The 22,113-nt window shown below is 37.2% G+C and overlaps 1 protein-coding gene and 1 long non-coding RNA gene across 7 annotated transcripts in view; one reads left to right on the top strand and one right to left on the bottom strand.

Moving 5' to 3' along the window:
- Positions 1–22,113, bottom strand: part of LOC126924451 (hexokinase type 2) — a 37,497-nt gene that overhangs the window by 5,585 nt on the left and 9,799 nt on the right. For 3 of the 6 annotated variants that reach the window (XM_050738947.1, XM_050738945.1, XM_050738949.1), the window contains exons 2-4: positions 1,201–1,363; positions 576–931; positions 91–190 (exon numbers count right to left, since the gene is read on the bottom strand). In XM_050738947.1, the coding sequence (XP_050594904.1) occupies positions 91–190; positions 576–931; positions 1,201–1,363 (619 nt within the window). Of the gene's footprint in view, positions 1–90; positions 191–575; positions 932–1,200; positions 1,364–8,719; positions 8,750–8,979; positions 9,458–22,113 lie in introns of those variants that run through there. The other 3 variants (XM_050738948.1, XM_050738951.1, XM_050738950.1) reach the window with 3 other exon arrangements.
- LOC126924462 (uncharacterized) lies at positions 4,675–5,338 on the top strand. Its single transcript, XR_007713534.1, has 2 exons — positions 4,675–4,975; positions 5,061–5,338. It is a non-coding gene; the product is annotated as an uncharacterized LOC126924462 (long non-coding RNA).

Raw genomic sequence — 22,113 nt, 5'->3', positions numbered from 1 at the left:
ATCTTCATTTAGAGAGAAGAGATTGATTATTAGATTTTTCCCTGTCCGTGAATGGTAAGAATGGAAAGGAAAGTAATATTCGTCACTCACCGACGATCAATCCGATACGACAATTCCTGTTTTTCCAAGCACACGACATCAGAGTACCAGTGGTGTCGTTCAGAATGGCGCATACCTCGATTTTCACGTCCTGTACGATACATCGTAATTAGTATGGTTTTACAATTAGCTACGGCTAGTTATGTATTCATACAATTGTCCTTATCGTTGTTTTCGACTCTCATTTCTCGTTAACGCGATTGTTATGAAATCACTGACCGATTTAGAACCTATGATTTCTCTGCCTTTTTATACGTACTCTATATATTCTCACTAATAAACTCACAAGTTTGAGATATTATCCTCGTTGTTTTTGAAAAATAGAATCTTTATAAAGTAGAATTTTAACTTGCAATGTTTCAAGATACAGAATCAATTTACCGAATTAACGATACGTAATTTTACAAAAACAATAAAGATATTTTATTTGTCATCAATGGTTGAACAACTGTTTTAAAGTAGAACGAAGCACTCACTTTTCTTTTTTCGATTGCCTTTTCGAGCAAAGCAACCACGTCTTCGCCGACTACACCGCTGCAGTTAAAACCCTTCGTCCACCTGACTAGGTAGCCTTTGGTCAGTCCTTGTTGAGACAATGGGAAGCTGAACGTAAAACCGAGAGGTAGACGCTCGTTGTGAAGGTTCAGATCCTTGACGAACAATGCCAAACACTGAGCTATATGATCGAAAAGCTGTGTGCCAGTCCCTAACATGAGACTCTGTGGTATGGCGTAGATTTTGCTCTTCATGTCGAAATTCTGGTGATCCAAGGTGATCAAGAGCACCCTGAAATTCGTCCCTCCCAGATCCAAGGCCAGAAAGTGGCCCTTCTCTGTAAATCGGTAATAATTCAATTCGTACGATTGATTGTGACTAAATATTTCTTCGTATTGGAATTAGAAATATCAAGTTTCCTCTTTCCTTGAGAATCAACGATACCGGGAATTTGTTAAGTAATTTTCCTTCAAAGTCTAGATCGTCGCGAATCAGAACAACCGATCTATAGGATTAATAGCTATTTTTTTCGTTTTTGAACTTTCGAATAATTCTGATTCGTTATTGTAAATTGGTTCCTTATCGATTATAAGAGTGTCTTCTTACCACTGCCATCGGGAAGGTCTTGGACGTAGGTCGCGAAACATTTCACAACCGCCTGATCGTGCGTTTCCTTCGATAGACCTTTGTTCATCTCATCGTCCAACTTTTGCATAACCATATGGAGCTGTTCGTTGGAAAGGATCAGCTCCTTGCAGATATCTCTTATCTGTGATAAACGAAAATGGAAACTGATTATCGATTTCGGTCTAACAATGGTCCCTGATACGAGCTGACCTTCGATAGGTCTTCCATATACAGGGTGTCTGTACCTGTAATTGGCGATTGTACGCGACGAAATAAATCGAAGATATAAAATAACGTTTCTTCGTACGAAGCTCTATTTAAAAAAAAAAAATTCCTCTAAATATTAGTTGTGAATTACGCTTTAACATACTAACACCAGAAATCGAATTTATTTTTCCCTAATTTTCTCTCTATTACAGTGTGTCTCACGGAACCCCGTCTACCTGAAATATCTCCGTTATTTTAAATAATTCCATATCATGCGTTTCACTGAATCCTTCAACTTTCGTTAATGACATTTTCACGCATCGTTTGAAATAACGAAAACACTCCAGGTGGGCAGAGTTCGTGGGACAACACTGTACTTATCAGTATCAGGCCAATATTAACTTCGTAAATATCATGAATATTAAACGTGTCTTGAAACGCACATCGTCAGTCGTACGTATAAATCGGAATAAAGCTGTTTCATTCTGTGAGTAGCATTTATTTCGAAGAACGAGCGTGCGTTCGCGACTATCCAGTCGAAAGAATGTTGGTGGGATTTACTGTGCACTTTTGTATGGGTTCACGAGCACCCATATGCGCGTACAAAAATGTGGATGTCACAGGCCGGAACAATAGTCGCGGACGATTATGGGAAGAATGACGGATATCGAGGAGAGAGTCGACGAGAGTGTACGATGTGACACGAGAGGATCAGGGCCGAGAATGAAGTACCTGTTTAATAGACTTCTGTCAGAAAATATTTAGGCATTCGACCGTGTCATCGAGAACTGATTGCAAAATATAAGCGTTTAAAGATTGAAATGAGTCGCTTTGTAAATATAGGGACAAGACCTTGTTAACGTTTGTCACTTTTCAGTACCAAGATATTATTATTAAATTTTCTGTATATCCGATTCCTTGATACGTTTAACTCCACGCAAAGTTTAAGGTTTCTAGCGTAGAAATTTAAATATAGATCGATAGATAGACTCCAATCGTATGATTACATTTCTCTTTCTATTCTTTCCGCTTGTCGGTCAATTTAGCTTTCCGACGCGTCTAACTTCGCGTAAACCTTGTGCTTGGAATCTTAAAAATAGGTCGGAGATTTACGTTGCCATACTCGGTCGTAGGAAAATAATAACTGGCCTAAGCTGTTTATACGCTATTCTTTTCACTCTTTACTCTGGAAGATCGTATCTTTCGACAGTTCAAAAGTTTATGGTTTTAATCAATGTTTAAAGCTAAAGAGAGACCAAGTTTATATATATTGGAAATTATTTTCTGACGACGAAATTAACCGCTAATACTATGACTTCGGTCTTTCAAATCGAAGAGAAAGTCTAGTTATCTACAATGGGATACTCGTTTCTCAAATAATTGAAAATAATTGTTTCTTTGCGAAATCGTTTGAAGATTCGACATGAACTTTGATTAAAAGTCCATCCTTCGACCTACGACCACATTTGCATGCTTCTTTTTATATGAACGCTTTTTCGCTTCTAGATATTACGGTTAATTTGTCCATAAGCGTTAGGATAGTAATATCAACTCATTATAATAATTTATTACGATACCTTAATTGTTATAATTTTTAACTCGTACCTTAAATTTATTCAAATATTTTTGTTCTTCAGTTCAGTGACAAGATTTTGAAGTTTTAAATCACTTACTAATCGCTATATCTGAACTAAATCACTATATAGAATAGTCAAATTCTTGAAATAGATAAGCGTATAGTTAATGTAGCCCGTTGAACGGTGCCAAAGCCTGAAAATTTATCTCTACTGCTTCCTTATTTTTTGTAGAAATTGCCACGGAAATTGTAATTTATTTATGTAATTTCACGAATTTTATCACACGATTGAGATTCATTTGATACGTATACCGGTCATTTAATATTCCCGATGAAAATATGTTGAATTTTTCATTAACGCGATGCGTTGAATATTTTTTTTCTACAGAGAACGTCATTCCGATAAATGATAATCTATTTTAAGCTAATTTATATTTTATTTCTTCCGCGAATAAACAGGGTAATAAACATCCGATTTGCATAACACGACATTTTTCAGGCATCTAATATCAGCAGATAAAGTTATTCGAGCAAGTAATTCTTTAATTAATTGACCAATCAACGTTCATTATGTTACGATTGATAACCTACGATGTACGAAGAGCCAGCAAGCAAAAACTGTTGAGATATCGTCGTACAAATTGCTGTTACAAAATCTAGCTCGGTACTAACTGCCACGTATCAAAGATGCTCGTTCGTTGCAAGGATTCTATCTAAAATCCTGAACGTGCCAAATATTCGTTAAAACTATACACCTCCAAATTCGATTCCATTCAACCTGATCTTAACCTGTCATCGACTTTCATCAATTCCTGCTCGTTACGGTAGAAAAAGACGGATGAAAGGAAAAATGCAACGAACTACAATAGTTGGGTCACGACACATTGACAGAGATTTTACGCTCGATAATCGCGTTGTAAACAGCTCGCACGTGAGAGATCTCGAGCGAGATCAAACGCGCATAGATGTAAGTACTACATACTCTTCTTATTCCGATCGGCCTTGACGATTTTACGTCAATGTGGATGAACGTCGGCGTCGTTAAAGCGCCTTCCCACGTGATTCGTCGCTTGATCCACCGCACTTGATCTCTCTCTCTCTCTCTCTCTCCCTCTCTTTCTTCATACACACACATACATATGTACATACACACGCATACGGAGCTTTGGTGAATTATATATATAATATATAATCCAATATTAAATGATACGACGCTTCATAAATGGTTCATGAACGATCGATCGAAAATGGAATAGATATGAATCCTTTAGTTAGCAGATATACAAAGGCGTCATTGAATCAGTGAAAGTATTAAGCGTTTAGCTGATACGTCATACATCATAATCGTATTATCGTATTATAATACACCGATAAGAAATATGGTTATTTATACGAGCTTGTAAGATTTTATCAATATTCTATCGTGTTTCAACATTTGCCGATTGTTCGGCATTAATTTAATGAAATATTTAGAAAGAAATACGTCTGTAATTATCGGAATGTATTACTAGAGCTGACATTCAAATATGAAATTCAATATTTGTCGAAATCATTCTAGAATTGACGTTCCTAATACGTCTTGAGACAACGATTTCTATTCGCGATCATTGCTTATTCATTTAAGATCATAGGAATGCATTAGCGCGCGATCGCGTCGAGTTCAAGTGCAATGTAACAGTTCTTAGATCAGTGTGAATTGCTATCTTACGACATGTTTTGCGAGGTAGTTAGCAGGAGCAAGAAAAAATGTTGGAATACACAGAGCGATATCGATACGATGTGAAGAAAATGAGTTTTAAATAGCTCGAACGATGGCCACGTTATCGTTATGGAAAATTTTATGATCGTGAATTGTAGAAGAGAAATATTGAATTTTAGTATTTTCGATGAATGCGAAATATAATAAGTGCTATGTTGTTGCAAATCAATCATATAGAATCAAAGTTATGATTGGAGCGAAAATCATATTACGTAAGTTATGCTATACTACTATCTAAAAAAAAAAGTACGAAACTTGCTTGCGCAATTTATTCTATTACGGTGTCGAATCTAACAGGTAGTTAAATTCTGACGATCTTAGTGATATTGAACGCTGTTACGTCACATAACACTCGAGTACTCACTTTACGTAACAAGAAGGAACATGTTACTTATAAATCGAAAATCTAAGGAAGGTTAAAAAAAAATGAATATTAACATCAATATCAAGTATCAACGATCTGTACATTATGACGAGTAAGTAGGTATTAAAAATTTGAAGATATTTTTTTCTCGACTCTGTAAAGATAGTAAAACACGGAATTAGAACAAGAATTAGTCTACATGCAAAAACTATACATTTTATTATTTATTGCATATTCTATAAATCGATACTCTACGATTGTTATTTCACTGAAAATTTGTTATGTTCGCTGCAGCGCGATATAATCGCGTATGCCTTTCATCTAATCACGCCAGCAATGATACAGTTCAAATCATTAATTCGTGAAAGATACGGCATCACGAAGTTTCGCATATTTATCGGACACGATTAAAAGAGCAATAAATCACCGATTTATCACACAAGTAGGCCATGTACGTATCTACTTGATAAATGTACTCGAAAATTAATAGTTCAACTCCAAAACCTATATCAAGTATGTAAATTTCAATTATGCTATTCATGTAGAAAGATATCAATCCTCGGTGATCTGGAATCGAGTAAATCTAATACGACGATTTCAATATTTTCAAACAAGTAGCCTCCTCTCTATCGAGTATATTTTATTTCTTTGTGTTTTACATTGTTTTTTAACGATTTATTTAATAGTACGATGACGCGTAATAATTATGTGATTTGGAAGCTTTCTGTAAAATAATTATAAACCTAATATAGAACTATGGCACGATAGTTTTAATAATTGTATAATGTAACAGTCGTTCTATGAATTGGTAATTTTTTCCAAAATGAAGATCTCGAAATTATGGAACCCGTACTGAGCGTGATCAATTCGTATTGTCATTTCGAGGATTGATAGATTTCCGCACAACTTGACCCAATTGTGATAGAAATATATATAGTTCGTATTTTGTCGCGCTCTCGCACATTCGAAATTCCCGCCAATTTCCTACGGCGCGCCGTTTCCCTCTTCCTTTTTCCGCGTGTATGGCATTGATCTGGCAGTGACGTCACTGACACACCCTCCTGCCAGCCAATAAGACTGTTTATGAATGAATGGTATAGTACATGTAATATGCACAGGCCACATGCACACTATAGGAAGAATGTCCAAAGGCCAACGCACAGTGATTCGTATAAATGCACGTGGTACAACCATACCGAGATGTACCGAGCCATATACTTGTTACACAGCTATGTTTACGCAATACTTCCGTATGCAAATGCACGCGTATCGAGACATCGAAGCTGACTTCTTCGGAAAAAATAGCATTAACGATCTCGTTATCGGAATCTGATCGATTCTTCGTTTATGCATCCACGCGGATTATTTTTTCCTCGCGCCTACGAAAAATAAGAGGACGCGACGAACGACGTCTCGAAATTTGTCACGAAACTCGCGTGACGTATATACCAAAAACGGATTTTACGTTCCATCCCACATTGCGGATCGACTCCATTCGTGTGCCGGCTATTTCTGTCGCGTATCATGCGTCGCATAGCCGAAGTGTCAAGGCCGCCGTGCCGGACGAAAACATCTATCCAAAGCGCGACGACCTCTCGCGAGAACACGTTACACGCCTGTGTGTTACGCCTGGACATGCCTCTCCGGAGGCGTCGTCTCTTACGATTTGTTCTTCCGCGAAGCCGGCGCTTGGTAACCGAACAAAACCGGAACCGTTACACGTGCATCGATGCAACACGTTGCACGTTCAAGAGTTTCGATTATCGAACAGTCTTTCACCTAAGATGTCAAGTTCGTTGCAGTCGCTACTTCTCGGAAACTCTTCCCTATTTATCGCTTATTTGTCTAAAATTAGATATATCCATCGACTCTGAGTTTCAGCTCGATTTACGAAACAACGTTAACGAATCAAGATTTTATTTCGTTGAATGGCAGTCGATGTTGATAGTTGTCGAAACCGATTTCGAGGAGCGAGCGTTCTCTAGTGTCGAGCATTTGATAGTATTTCTCGCGAGTGGACACTCGGACATTGCGTTGAAAGCAACTACCCGAGTTGGCTATTACATCAGATAGTCGAATAGTCACTCCGAACGGAATATCCAAGAGCCCACTTGCGAGAATATTTCTCATTAAGTGGAAACGATATAGCACGATCGTAAATTGAAGCATTAAGAAACGACACCCATTGAGACGTAGTCGCACCAACATCGTACTTTGTTAATTTTTTCTGTTGCAATTGGTTAACGTCACGAATGTTGCTATAGACGCGCGATCTAACGCCCTATTAAACCATATTTCACACGTTAATCTTCCTATCGTAAACGATGAATTCAGGATTTCTGAGCTCAAGGTCATTTGAAGTTCACAGTATTGTAGGTCGTTGAATTCGTCTTGACAGCGGCTACGATACTACGAAATCGAGAAAGCATCGTGCCATTCGATAAAGTCAAGGTGACGTTAACATTTAACAGAGAGAAGTACTTCTTGACGATTTTAAGTATTGCAATTCGTAGCTGAAATTTTCGAAACGGACGAACCTTTGTTCGAAATATTTTTTTGTTACGTTATCGCAAGTGTTTCGGAAATCGCGCACATCGTTTCGCTGAACATAATGTATGTCAGTAGCTCGTTTCAGGAAGTGATTTATAGTATAGCAATGGTGAGATAACATTTCACTATTATATATCTGTGTGCATACGTACGTAGAATAAACAAATGTGTCGAGTATTTGACTGCCACTCGATGGAAAGAGAAATACTAAACGCTTCTTTAAAATTATTTAAAAATACTCAAAAATGTTAAAAGAGATACTGCCGCCCCTCTCGCGATAATTATAATTGGCCAGATTAGTCGCAGACTCGTGGTCAATAGTTTGAGAAATTATACGAAATTTTAGTTAATACCCGATTAAATAAACTTCAGCCTATCCATTGAATCATACCTACTTGAACACGAGCTTCTATTATCTGAATAAACAATCGTGGGTGGCGAAGAGCATCAGCGAATTTCCACCGAATTTACCGCGTAAAATCATCAGACGCAAGAGAAAGAAGTAACGTGGATTTCGACGAAGTTCGAAGCTGCTTATCGTCTCTTTCTCGGTCATAAATTATTTAAAGGCTTATCGTCCGACACGATACGTGGCACAGGTATCGAGAATTGCGTGCGTTTATCGATCCTAAATATACACGCTGCACTCGCAGCTATCATCGAGCATGTTACTTTCCCTTTTTCTCCCCCGTCAACGATCATTATAATCGATAACAACAGGGACACCGAATTGTCACGCTCCTGAAGCGCTCTATGGAAACGGTATTCGGTAATAGCCAGCGGCGGTAAACTTCTCGGCAAACTCGTTTTCGCACTGTGCTATGTGACAGTCGGCATTGTCGATCGAGTGGACGCCTCGTAGTTTCGCGGATATGACTCGTGCAATTACTTATCAGTCGATACAATCGAACACGCGTATTCCTTTTTTATCAGCCATTCTGCCCATAATCATGCATCGTGCGTTTTACGTAATTCAATGCCTTTGCTCATTAATCGATTAATTAATTAACCGCCGTAGCAGCGGTCACGCGTCGCGTCCTACCGTTCGTGGATTCATCACACGTTCGTCGAACACGCTCCCGATCTCTGTTAACCTTTACGCGCGAACCAGCTCGTACAACCTCGGCACTCCTATTCGTAGTTCCTACGGAACAAGCTTCCAAACGAGCGATGACAAGTCACGTACGATAAAGCGACTTGAAAAAGAAACGGAATGCTTGGTCCGAAGCGCGTTCTTCTACACAATTATTTCTTCTTTATCCATGTTTTACATAAAACGAGCCGCGACGAGGAGAAACATACACGTTAAAGGAATTCCATCGATCGACACGAAAACCGGCCTCGTCTTCCGTTACACGAGCCATTCTTCTTCGCGTACGATGCTCGCCTTGGCTCACCTCCTGTTTGATCATGTCACTGGAGGATAACGTCGACGTTTTCATTGCCCTCCGTTCGCTGTTGCACCCCGAGCTGCGGCCCTCTAGAAGCTTCGTGTTTAACGCGTTTTCGAAGCACGGCCCGGCGAGAAAGCACGATGGAACAAGAGCGCACGACACGTTTCGAGGAATTGCCACGAATCCGGTTCTCTCTTCTATGTTATACACGATCCGTGTTCCGGTGGATTGCAGACGCACGAGTTCATACACGCGCGTTGATGTAACTGCGTTCTCGTTTGGATAGCCACGTACGATTTGTCGTTTACCAGCGTATCTCACGAGTTTTATATCGCGACTACTGGCACGAACACGTCTGTTCCACGCGCGTACCTACGCATCCATGGACGAACATGCTGAACTAGTGGTGGGGAGAAAAGAGGCCATCCAGAAGACCGACGGCTCAGTGACGGATGCACCAGGATTCCTCGCTACCGATTAACAAAACTTTTTGCACCCGCATTCCGCGCCATACTAATTTTACGTCATTCATCATCCAGATTGTGTATGTTCACGCACGTTAAAGTCACTCGGCATGTTCGTATTTGTGAAGCAAATCGTATCCCATAATGATTGTAAAATTGCTTTCGACCGAAGGTTAATGTCACTCGATGCTTTTGAGAATGTTGTCGAACGTTGTTAGTTTTAACATCGGTATATATATGGAAATCGTAGCAAGCGGCAGCTTAGAGTGCTCATCGTATGATTTCAGATCTGTTTTAACAGTTGCCGATAATTCGTTCTCATTGTTTGCACGCGTAAGCTTCGTTTAAATGGAAAAGACAGCCTGTAGCTGTAAGCATATAGAACAACGTACAAAGTAGAATGCGATGTTCGCGTTCCTTTATAAACAGATTTACGAATCAACAGGACGAGTTGAAAAGTCTTTTGATATGCAGAGGCGATAATCGAGTCTTTCCTTACTTTCCGCGATAAGCAAATTTTTCATCGCCTCCGGGAATACCCTTTCTTTTCGTTCCAAAAGATTCTACGAACCGATAAAAATTTAATATCGGCACTGTATCTTTGATCAATTAATTCCCATGATTTGTATCGATGTTTATATCCGATAAGATTTAAGCCATGGAAAGTATCGCTTCATTGGTCTAGTCGTTTATATCATTATCGCGCAAATTTCCAAAACTGCATTATCATACTCTACGGTGATAATTCCCTTATCGAATATGGCATTTTTCGGGATTGAAATATATCTTTGTGCAAACAACCCGACGTGTTCATTTCATAATCTTCCATGAATCAGTTCCGCCTTTTATTAACTGCAATCAACAGCGAGACCTCTTACGAAAATGGAGCTGGTTCTTGCGTCAATTGTAGCGGCGGGTTCCATGGCGCGCGATACGACGCTGCATAAGACGCTTTGGTGGGGTATGTAAAGAGTGGGGGGAGCGAGAGAGGGGTGAATTTCCCCTTGTTCGCACACTCCGTTATGACCCAACATTATCGGTGAATGTGCCGTGCGCGAGATGGAGGCTCGTCCTCTCAAGGGCAAAAAAGTCATTCGATTCCGCACCCACAAATTCGATGATTGCATCACGTGAATCTGAGACGCTTCTGTTACCGTGTTACGCGAAAATTTGCAAATTTGCGTCTTCCACGTGTGGGATGGATTTTTCCACGCCTACCAATTATTATTAATCGTTACTCCTTCGGAAAATAATTTCCTTACGGCATCGAACATCTGCTTTGACCTTTTCATAGCTACAATGTTACTGCAAAATACATTAAAAAGATAATGGACTTTAATGTCCAACACGTGCATTATCTTCTTCGAAAAAATATGGAATCATTGTGATTCTCTGACGAGCTTAACTCGGCATTTCATCGCATAATTTATATATGAAATTTGTTCCTTTTTCATATCGTTTACGGTTAATCCGTGAAATTAACAAGATTACTACTCCGTATCCTCGTTTCGAAGCAACAGAAACATCGATAGTGATTACTTTTTAATCGTCTATTTAATTGAGGGCCGTCGTTGCATTCATTTTTGTTTCTTCCGTATCATCCAATATATTCTTTGTTAGTGTATCGTTTAACACGGATGAAATATGTCGCGAAACAGCGTCGTAAAATGATTACCGGCTTACCATTCTGTGAGTAGATAAACGTCGCTTAAAACTTGGATAAGCTGTCAAGCTTATTCGCTAAAAAGTTACACCGTTTAGAGATATTTTAACTGGGATATTATTTTTTCATGGCTGTTTTATCGGAAAACCTTTACCTTCTTCGATGAAAATCGATAGAGAAACGAGCAGAACGATGCTATCGACACAGCGATACGTCGATTAAACCAATTTCAATTTCTATTCGCTATATTATGAACTTTCTAGCATCCAGATTACGCAAATACGATAACATGTGCAACGTTTCCAAGATATTTGTAATAAAAAGTCGAGTGCAAAAACGTACTCGAGTACCTTCGATCAACCAATACCTTCTTCATTAACCAATAGTACTCGATCGTCCACTGCTTCATTCAATAATATTACTGCATGGTATTGAGCATTGCGCTCTATCTAATAAAAGTCGTTGATTCTCTTCGATCTATCCAACAATTGTCCCACGGTTCTATGTCCATCGTGCTTGTTCTTTTGCTTCGCGGTAACGCAACACAGCTTTGCAACAACAACGACGCAATTCACTTCGTTTAATCTTCCAGTCAATTTATGTTCCATTATACCGATATCATATAGCTGGCAACAAATAGAGTATTTCATTCCGCTCTTCCATTGCGTATTCAAGCGACTCGAGCTGCAACTTGCGTTTATCTTCTGGAGACTGTGTTTCTAGCGGACACGCGATGCGCCACTTCCGTTCGTTATATCCGCACTCGGATGCACGATACGTTGAATGTTCCGATATTTATTTTAACCCTCTATAATTAGAGTTTTGTCTACATACAAAAGAATAAGAGTGACGTTACGAAAAGTTCTAGTCAAGGTATTTCTCGTTCAATTACTATTTCATGAAATATATTTCTATATATTTGCGTTTATTGCACGTTCAGGTGGATGCAGACAACGTGCAACGTCCGTAAAGCAAGCTTGCTAAGATATAATATTTATGTAAGAAATATACGTTTTATAATATTTTATATGCGTAAATTTTACAATTGAACTGCGTTACATCGTCGTTAGTTCTAACACGTTCGACCGATCGGAAAGCTGATAAAGCTGATAAAACGGAAAAGGAACAAATGGTCCTCCTACGAAGGTAAAAGCCTCGTTGTCATTCGATCGATCGAACATTCTCCATCGTTTCTTGTTCATTATCTTGTGCTTTTATATGCCACATGGAGGCTTCCACGTGGCGTAGTGCATATTCTTTCCAGGTGTGTTTGGCGAAGCACAAACATATGGATCGATAGGGACGATAATGACAGAATCGTTCCTGAACGACGACGTGTATTCGATGGTCGATCGATGATGTTGACTGGGAAGAAGTAGGCGGTGCAGAGCGTTGAAAATTGTTTGCGATGAATCGTGTAAGCAGAGGAAGTTCCTCCAAGTCACGATTATAAGCAAGTTTCTCGGCGTAGACTCGATGGAAACTCGTTATTAATTGTTACATCGAAGCGAAGATTCCCTCTGATGAAAGTGGAAAATATTTTTGAATCGACGCTTTAAAATCAGCTTTCTTGAATTTTCGTTGTCATGTGGACGAATGATACTGTATTTTGTTAGCGTTATCGCATTTTTTCCAAAGTTCTTTTATTTGTATGCTGATCCTGTGTTTTTTCACTGTCCAATACAAAAATAAAATACGAGAAAATTTGATAATTTTTCTGCGTCGCTGTATGACGAAATTCGAAGCGCGGTTTGGCTTTTGAGTTGACGAGCAGACGAGTACGAAGCACCGAAAGCGCGTGTAGATTTCGTCGGACTATTATTCTAGGATCGATAAAGCTTTTCTACCGAAGAAACGGCGTAAATGAGAGTTTTTAGTTCATCGGAGACTCTGTCTTTACGTAATAAACATCCCTTTTTTATGAAACGTATAAAAACATCATGTTCCATAAATATAAAATCGTTGGTCTTCTCTGATGCTCTTTAGAAAAACCAGTAATGTTTGTGAAATATCATATAATAAAGGTGTAAATGGTCTCCCTCGTATAAGATATTATTATCTCATTTTTGTCTGGAATAAGCGACGTGTAAAAGAACAATATACCTCGTTCAGAAATATTTACCATTTACTGTTGAGGTTATTAGATGTATGAAACAATTTACTTAAATTGTAAAGTAGAAAATATATTTTAATACAGAAGTGTAAGTACAAGTAGGAATATAATTTGAGCTAGTCCAGATCCGCACGCTAGCAGTGTTACCCTATAACTGAAAACCCCGAAGCCATCGTCGCCTGTCTACTGTCTATGGTCTATCTTCGTCCCAGTCTATTGTCTATACGCTGTCGATGGCTTCAGTGCTTGAGAAAACTAAAAAGACCAGCTTTCTTAGAAGTGGTGGCCACTTCAACATTTACGATATCGTTTTCAGATACACGAAGTCATTAATCGAAGTAAACTCATAGTAAAAAACGGCTATTTAACGAATCTTTGCTTTGTTCTAAACAAATATTGTTCATCTACTTGAGTTGCTTCACACAGTTCATCGATACTAAGAATCGACGCAACTTTTATGTACATAATTCTTATTCTTATCGATGTTTCGTTTCAACGTATCTTATCATCGTAATCAAAAAATTCCTGAGATTTTTGCAAGTTGATTTTCATTTTCTCGTTCGATAAAATTTCTCACAGGAAGACACAAAGTACCAAAACAAGCCATTCTAGATAATGTTCCGCTATTCCGGAAGGGACTCGCGAGGATGCTTTCAAAATGTCCATTCTTAACTAGAATATCTTTGCATAGAAGATTCGTGTTCTTTAAACGTTTCCTTTCATTCAAACCGGTTTTCTTGATCCCTCGAGCGAGAAAAAGTCGCTACTCGAATAATTGCGCGCCAAAAGAAGCTTCCGCATAAACGGAACCAGGTCTAGTGAGATATAGTTGCGCAATGTTGGCAAACAACGCGAAAGCCAATGTTCGTGAACAATTCTACCGTCGAATTCCGAAATCGCGACTCCATATCTAAATTTCCTATCACGCGTGTCTGTAACATTGACTTTCGAAAATTCCAATTAATCCTCAGAAATGTAGGGACGTGATAGTTTATGGAAATACGAATAAAGTTTGCTAATGACGGTTTTAGGATCTCGTGCCTATTTTTCTTATACGAATATAAAGGTGAAACGCGCTATAAATTCATTTGGGCGGTGAGAAAGGGAGAGTTCGAACATCAACATCTTTTAAAATAGAACGTTATAGGGGCCTCGGTATATTTTGAGAGCATGGCATATACATTCGGGGACTCCAATCTAAGAGAAGAAATGAAAATAAGAAGATTAATAGCGAGCTCGGAGACAATTATCCTATTAAAAATTATCCTTCGTTAAAGATTAACACGCGTTCTTGTCGATGAAACGAAATGGATTGTAAGCTAAAAGGCTGCTAGTATACACGCAAAAGTCTCAAATTACGTACCTGTTTCAACCCTCGAAACGTACAAACTTTGGATTTTATTCAATTTTATAATATTAGTCGCATCTGTAAAACTTGTACGCGATTGGTAAGAGAATCGTTCGACTATGCCATCGGCTGAAAAACAGCGTGCAGTCTCTCACGTTCCATCGAAACAGGCGCGCTTAAGTATAGTCACGCGTGTGTTCGTTCGAGCCTGAAACTTTGAGGCTTTAAGGGGTGACGCAACGCAACAGTCAGCTGGTTTCATCGAGGGAACGGACGTGCCATTGGTCGGCTGCGAGGGCTCGTACGGTCGATCCTTCTTTTGTTTGACGTCATCGGCGTGACATATTTTTCTTTTAAGGAACGTAAGACGTTGCCTTTCCGTGAATACACGAGACTTTTCAATGGCGGTCCGCCGCGTTTTCACGTGCTTTCTAAATATATTCCGATTTCCGCGAATCATTGATTTCCAACGACAGCTAATTAATTGTTGGGGAACGTATCGTGTCAGGTAAAACGAGAAACGAAGTTTGTCATGACAGCAGAAAGCTACGATTCATATTTGACGATCAAAGACAAAGATCCGATAATTTGCGAGAAATTTTAAGATACAAAAGTGTATAAACTGCGTATAATTATGCAAAAACACATAAAAACTTAAAAAAAAAAAACAGTCATGATTTCTAATAGCTGAAGAAAATTTTGGTTTTAATCCCATTTCTTTATTCGTATTTATAAAAATACAATACTATGGATAGTTATAAACTCTACACTGTTTTTAGGTTTTTCGTGTTACAATGTTAAATAAAACTGAAAATACGAGAAAAATCTTCTCCTTTCGAAGTCTAGAAAAAATTAAATTCTCTTCTAAAATTACGTTCTCGACTGTGAACAAATACGAACTAATTACATAAATAATTAATTAATTATAACTAATTATATAATGATGTAAATATAAAAATATAATATTGTGAAGTTTATTCATCGTTTAGTGAATTTTATTTTTTATTGCTTCTATTAATCTGTCAGCTACGCTATCCTCTGACTTATTCAAACTTTCGTTTTCAATATCCGTTTTCGCAGATTTCATTCTTTTTTTGAGTTCGGCGATATCCTCCGTAAGTGGGTTCTCTTGATCGTAAATTTTTCTTGCTAGAATTCCTCGCAGCTTTTCGATCGTAAGCGGATTAGGACTGAATACTGGCCATGATAATAATTCCATTTTGATACCACATTTTTATACTTAGCGGCTGTATGAATAAGAGCGTTGTCTTGTTGAAAACTTGTCTTTTTTTTATCTTCTATTTCGGTTATGAAATGTAATAATTGTCGATAAATGTCAAGTAACATCTCCTGATATCCAATAGCGTTCAATTTACACTTTACAAAAACAATTTCACTTAACATATCCAAGCATGATCTGCGGTTTCTTGGAAATATTGAACAAATAATGCAGAAAATGTGTTTGAGTCTGCAATTATTCACAGCGTCGTATACATTTTTAGAATTATATTCGATGGATAGGAAATATGACAAAAAATTTCGTAGAAGCACAGAGCAAAGATCCAGGTGAAATCAAAACTGGATTAAATTCCAGATTAATTACGAAGATTCTTTGAAATAAAGGAACGAACAGACAGCCTTAGTCGACGAGAAAAAGTTATCTCAAGTGCACACCGCAATTTCACAACAATTGTATCGCGGATAAAGATTGCTATATGGGAACGATATCTTCAAATTTATGAACAGAAACGGATTTGCAAATATCGTATTGCGATCAAGAGAGACGAAAAAGTCACGTCGTTAAGTTGCCATAGCTTTTAATCGTCCAGGAACAATTTCTTTTACGATAAAAGAGATAAAACGCTGATGCTTTGCTGTAATACCCGTAATTTCTTCTTTGCACGCAATATCAATAAAGATAACTTCGATAATGCAGAGGACAAACCAATGGTATCGTTTATTCTCAAACAAAAGAAACAAGACCACACCTTTCTTTGGGTGTTTCAATTAAGTTCAATTTCGAATTTAATTATCGACCAAAAATAGATACAAACGAAATTACGAAATAAATATTACGAAATTCTATATCGCCTTAAAATTTCTTTTCATTGAATGCATTACCAAATCTTCTTTGCCTTTCTAGCCTGTTTATTTCCCATAATTATTTAGAAACTTGCCACCACCTTGGATTTCCATCATCTTTTAATACGTTGTAGAAATCAATATTTCGAACAATTTTTTCCTTCGTGTGTTGTCGTCGCACTCTTTTATCGTTCGAGATATTTGCGAAAAACTGTCGGTAGCACAACAGCGAATTCTGCCTGTAGAGAATCGTCAACCCGATAACACGTAAAAAATCATCGAAATCCAAGATGCTGGCAGCTTTCTAAATAATTACCTTATTTTCATATTATTTTATACTTTCGAAGCTCTTTGCTGCTTAATAATAGTGAATAGTAATTTTTTAAATATTCTTTTGAGTAATCACTGCAATATATTTTTCAAGCCATCTAAATAATTAATTAAGGATTTTAATGGCTACATCGTTTATATTTTAAGTACTGGTTGTGTAATGGTTAATACGCTAGAAATAAATAAACAAACACATACGGTGTATGGGTGAGGGATAAATAAATAAAATAAATAATAAAAATGATGGGAACATAGAAACAAAAGTCTTTCTGATCACATTGCTTAATTATACATTTTTAATTAATATAATTATTTACGCTATTGACGCTAATGTGACAAATAACAGCCGACACGGGAATACCAGTTTCCCGATAATTATACCGCAGAGAATTCGTGCATTGTATGAACGGAGGTTTCGTCATCGACGGAAGAATGTGATCAGTCAACTAAAACGTGTGTACTCTCACGCATCTTCGTTTTCTCTTTGCATACGTGAGCATTCAACTACTCGCTGAGCTAGTTCTCTACAGGATCCTTTCCTTATCCAAAGACCGTTCGAAATTCCAATTTTCCTACCTACGGATCGCAAGTTCTCGAATTCTCGCACGTTTGTCTAATTTTTTACACGCCGTTTAATTTTTTATCTTCTTTAAACGGACGAAGTTCTTGTAGTTCTAAGGTTTCTACACGTTCTCATCGAGTTTTTTAATAATTACAATCGCTACGAATACACCGACAGAAAAATGCCGCGATGCGGCAATTCATTCACGTTCTACAAGGTGTTCCACGAAAATTAATCTTGAAACCAGCGTGTCACACGTGATAAGCGCTGAAATCGTCGCGTTGCGCCGATGCGAAAGAGGAAGCGGCGATAATCACGCCTAAAGAAACACCTCGTGGATCTACGGTAACGTCCTCTTATCGATCGATACATTGCTTAGGAATTTCATGGTTCTTGACTGTCAATAATAATAATAATCGATGAGGAATCGCTCGTCATCGTACGAAGAACGTAATGTGCATGAATAAGGATAGATCGATTTTCGAGGTATGTATCTTAAGCAATGCTAGCGATTCAGTGGTCACGAAATGAAATTCAGAGAATAATTTAATCGTTTTCAAGAAGAATACGCGTGTAATAATGTGTTCAGCGTTGAGCAAATTTTTATATTCCGATAAAGGATAAACTCGATCGATATTTTGACGATTTTAATAGAATAAAAAAAGTCGAGTAAGAGGCGCCTAGTCGCGAAAAACCAGTTGCGGTAGCTTGTTTTATTTTTAAACGATCGTATGTATATTTCGGAAATGAATAGAAAGATGAATGGGGCGAGGTCGAGTCGAGGATTTGCAAGAATTTTACCGGTGGCCCTGACTCGAACTTCATACGTACGTGTTCAGGCTCACGTAATCATCTCCTTGGAACTATGTGAGCATTTTCTCTTTTGAAACACGTCTGACCCATGAAACGAAGGCTTCTACCTCTTTAGATGCATTTTGATTCGTACGTGAAAGATATTATATACAACGTGTTTTAAAAAGATTATAAAGTGAAATTTAATTATAAACTCGATAGATCGGCAATTGTAAAACTTGATTGCTGACAGATTAACTTATGAATTAAAGGGATAAATTTATTTGAAATTTCGCAGCTTTTCAAATTTATCCAAATTTCAAATTTTCAAATTTATGTGTATCGAATCGTATACGAATAATATATTATATTAATTTCAATCGTTCGTATCACTGTTCATCATTATTATCGGATAAAAATGTTTTTATATAAGAAATGAATACTTGTCGTTATGTAATTTTAACGAAACTTGAAACTGGTGAAATTTGTAAAATAAATTGATCGGAGATAAAATCATGAAAATTAAAGAATTATAAAGTCACGTGTTGTTTTGGCGATGTTTAAAAAACAGACCCCTGTAATTCTCCTTGTACTTGTCATCGGATGATCTTCGAGGCAGAGAAAATGTAGGAAGCGTTATGTAAGAATACACGCAAATAGTACACATCTTAGTAAATTTTGTTTTAAATACGTCCTCGACCCTAATGTCTCTTTATTTCCTCGTAAATAATAAAACTATCTGTCACGTAAAAAAAGAAAAGAAAAAAAAAATAGAAAGAACCGAGTTTTACTAAGTCCATTATGTGCAAACTTACAGAATATTCATGAACATTTATTTCCTATTATGTTAAAGAGCAAAAAATTAGAAAAGAACTTTACTTTCACCTTTTTCTCAAAAAATGAACGAATATTCCAACAAAAATGTGACATATACTTTCGTTTTATCTCCTTGAAATAACGTACGTAAACGTATGATAAATATTCTTCAGAATCGTGTAGAATTTTCCCACTAGCAATAATCGGGGAATCGATAAGAGACATCGGTATTTTGATTAATAAAATTAATTAAGATGAGGCCCGAAGATTGGAACAAGAAATAATCGAACAGTGTTAAATAAAATTACGTAATTGCCAGTTACACCAGCCGAGTTCAATATTCAATCGCTTCAATTACGTCTTACGTAAATTAAATATTTTACTCCAGAGAGGAAAACAAGACGATTGAAAAATATTTCGTCGTTAAACAGATTGTTATCCTAATCGCAAATGATTAGACATTAGATAAATCACACATATGTATATTTCGTCACTTATCGTAAATCAGTTCGAGTCGACAAAACAATTATACGTGAGAATATTTGTTGAGTTCCGCTTAATTTTAGATGCAAATAATTAGTCGGAGATTTTGTAGTAAGCGATCCAGGAAACGAGGAAGCGCACTACGATACATTTGTTGATCTTTCCAGAAACATTCGATGTATCTTTAATATGTATCGTGAGTTCTACATTTTTAACTTCTTCCATCTTCCATTTTTCTCAATCCTTCGATTTTCTAATTTTCTAACGCGAAACGGATAAATAGCCGAATAACACGGCAATGTGTTCCAATGTTCCTTTCGCGCTTTCTTTCATCGTTTTAAAATCAATCTTTCGATGGAAATTTACCGCAAGATCGCCAGAAGCATCATCTTTGTTCTTACATTTATATCCTCATATTATCGCTGATAATGTGAACGCTTGTCAATCTACTCGCAAGCGGAACGCAAATACGCTTAAGCATTGGTTCTCTGATTGTCATCTTCGGACAAAGACCCCATTGTTTCACATCGTAAATTTGTCTAGTTGCGTGGCAAATCTCTTTGGCGAATCTCTTCGGACATATTTTGATACTTGACATTCTTGGAAATCTCGAGAAATATTTACGGATAAATGAATCTTTGGTTCTCAAAGTTCCAAGAAATCTCGAATTGTTTTACCACTTGGGACTTATTCCCCTGCAATAACCAATTATTCAAAGCTCCATTTCTTACATAATTCCGTAATATGAATACATTTTATTTTATTTATCTCTGCGTGCTACGCGCATTCTGATCCTGTACGATCTTACACCATTACAATTTCACATAAATGCATGTACGTTTGCAGTCTACGATCTGTGTGTAATTGCGGAGGAATTCTTCTCCTACGACTTACTGAAACGGACAATTAGATGTAGTAATTAAAAATCTCCAGTTCCACGTCTCTGATCCAGATGACGTTCGAACAGACCGTCGTCCGTAGCTCGTGTTTCTAACGATTCGTTTGACGTACAACTGAAACGTTCGCGATCCAATGTATTCATTCAATAAACGACACTCAACGCATGCGTGTTTCTTAAGTATGCGACGTTCGACGTGCAGCTGACGAGTTCAATGAATTTAATTAGATTCAATGCGTGTCCGTCCGATGTATCATCGAATGCGAATAAATTGGCAGAATCTTCATTACATATGAGACTTGTTGCGTTATTAAAGGAGGATTTATCTTGTAATTTTATGGTGAATTATTGGTGAATTATTTTTTTAAACATTAAGATCATTAATCATTAGATTAACGACCTATATGCGCAAATGCGGCATAAAGAACTTCGCTGTATTATATAATAACGTTATAGCTTTCTTTTGTAATAATATACCGATATGGTATAAAGTGCCTCAAAGTAGTCCAACGTAAATAGCTTTGATACATATTTCCTGATCACGTCTCTAGAATCACTGAATTAATCCCTAATAAGCCGTAACAAAAACGAGAAGATTAATTTTAATGGAACGTTGTTTACGCCACGAGGCGACAACGATGCCAATAACGATTTTTATTTTTAACATGGCTTTTTAAATTTTATCGTAACAATGATTACGATTTTATCAACAATTCCTTTTCTAATTCTCAATATTATCTAAATTACATTTATTGCGTGTTCCCGCCTTTGCTCGATCTATTCCTTTCATAATAATATTCTATGTATAATAATCTTCAAATTATCGTTAAAATTGCTGCACAGTACATATCCGTATCGTTTATCGCCTGCAGAGGGTTAACGAGAGTCAAGTTGCCCCTGCTTAAGTTGCATCTCGGAATCATAGTAAGAATAAACATTATTCAACGTCGTCTGACGCTTTCTAGATGGAACCGATCCGTAATAATGCCGATCGGAGATTTAAATAGAAGATTGCAACGTTTAAACGTAGCTCGTCCATGGCGATTTAATTTGCGCATCGATTAGTTAGGCGATCATTTGTGAAAGTATTCGTCATAATACTTTTTAATAATAAATTGTATTAGTATTTACTAATAATTGAAATTAAAGTTATGGATACAGGGATAATCTTATTTTATTTATCGTTATAAATCGACCGTGCATATTTATATATTTATAGGAAGTTTGAAAGCGTAAAAACCTGGAGAACGAACATAATAGAACAAGAATATATAAAACGTGCAAATTAGGCCACCCAGTATAATGTTTAATAATAAGGTGTATTTTGTTAATTGAATAGTGCTTATAGAAAACACCACCGTAAGTGCCAAGAGACAAGTTTTTCAGTATGAAGAGAAAATTTATGTATCGATATAGTTGCAAATCCATGAAAAACGAAAGTGTATCCGTAGAAAAGCCTGCACGTGCCACCTGTTAGTTGTAAAGAAAGCT

Source organism: Bombus affinis, chromosome 14 (assembly GCF_024516045.1).
Source record: "Bombus affinis isolate iyBomAffi1 chromosome 14, iyBomAffi1.2, whole genome shotgun sequence".
In the NCBI taxonomy this organism is placed as follows: Eukaryota; Metazoa; Arthropoda; class Insecta; order Hymenoptera; family Apidae; genus Bombus; species Bombus affinis.
The sequence above is the reverse complement of the archived record's forward strand: the minus strand, read 5'-3'. Positions and strand labels throughout refer to the sequence as shown.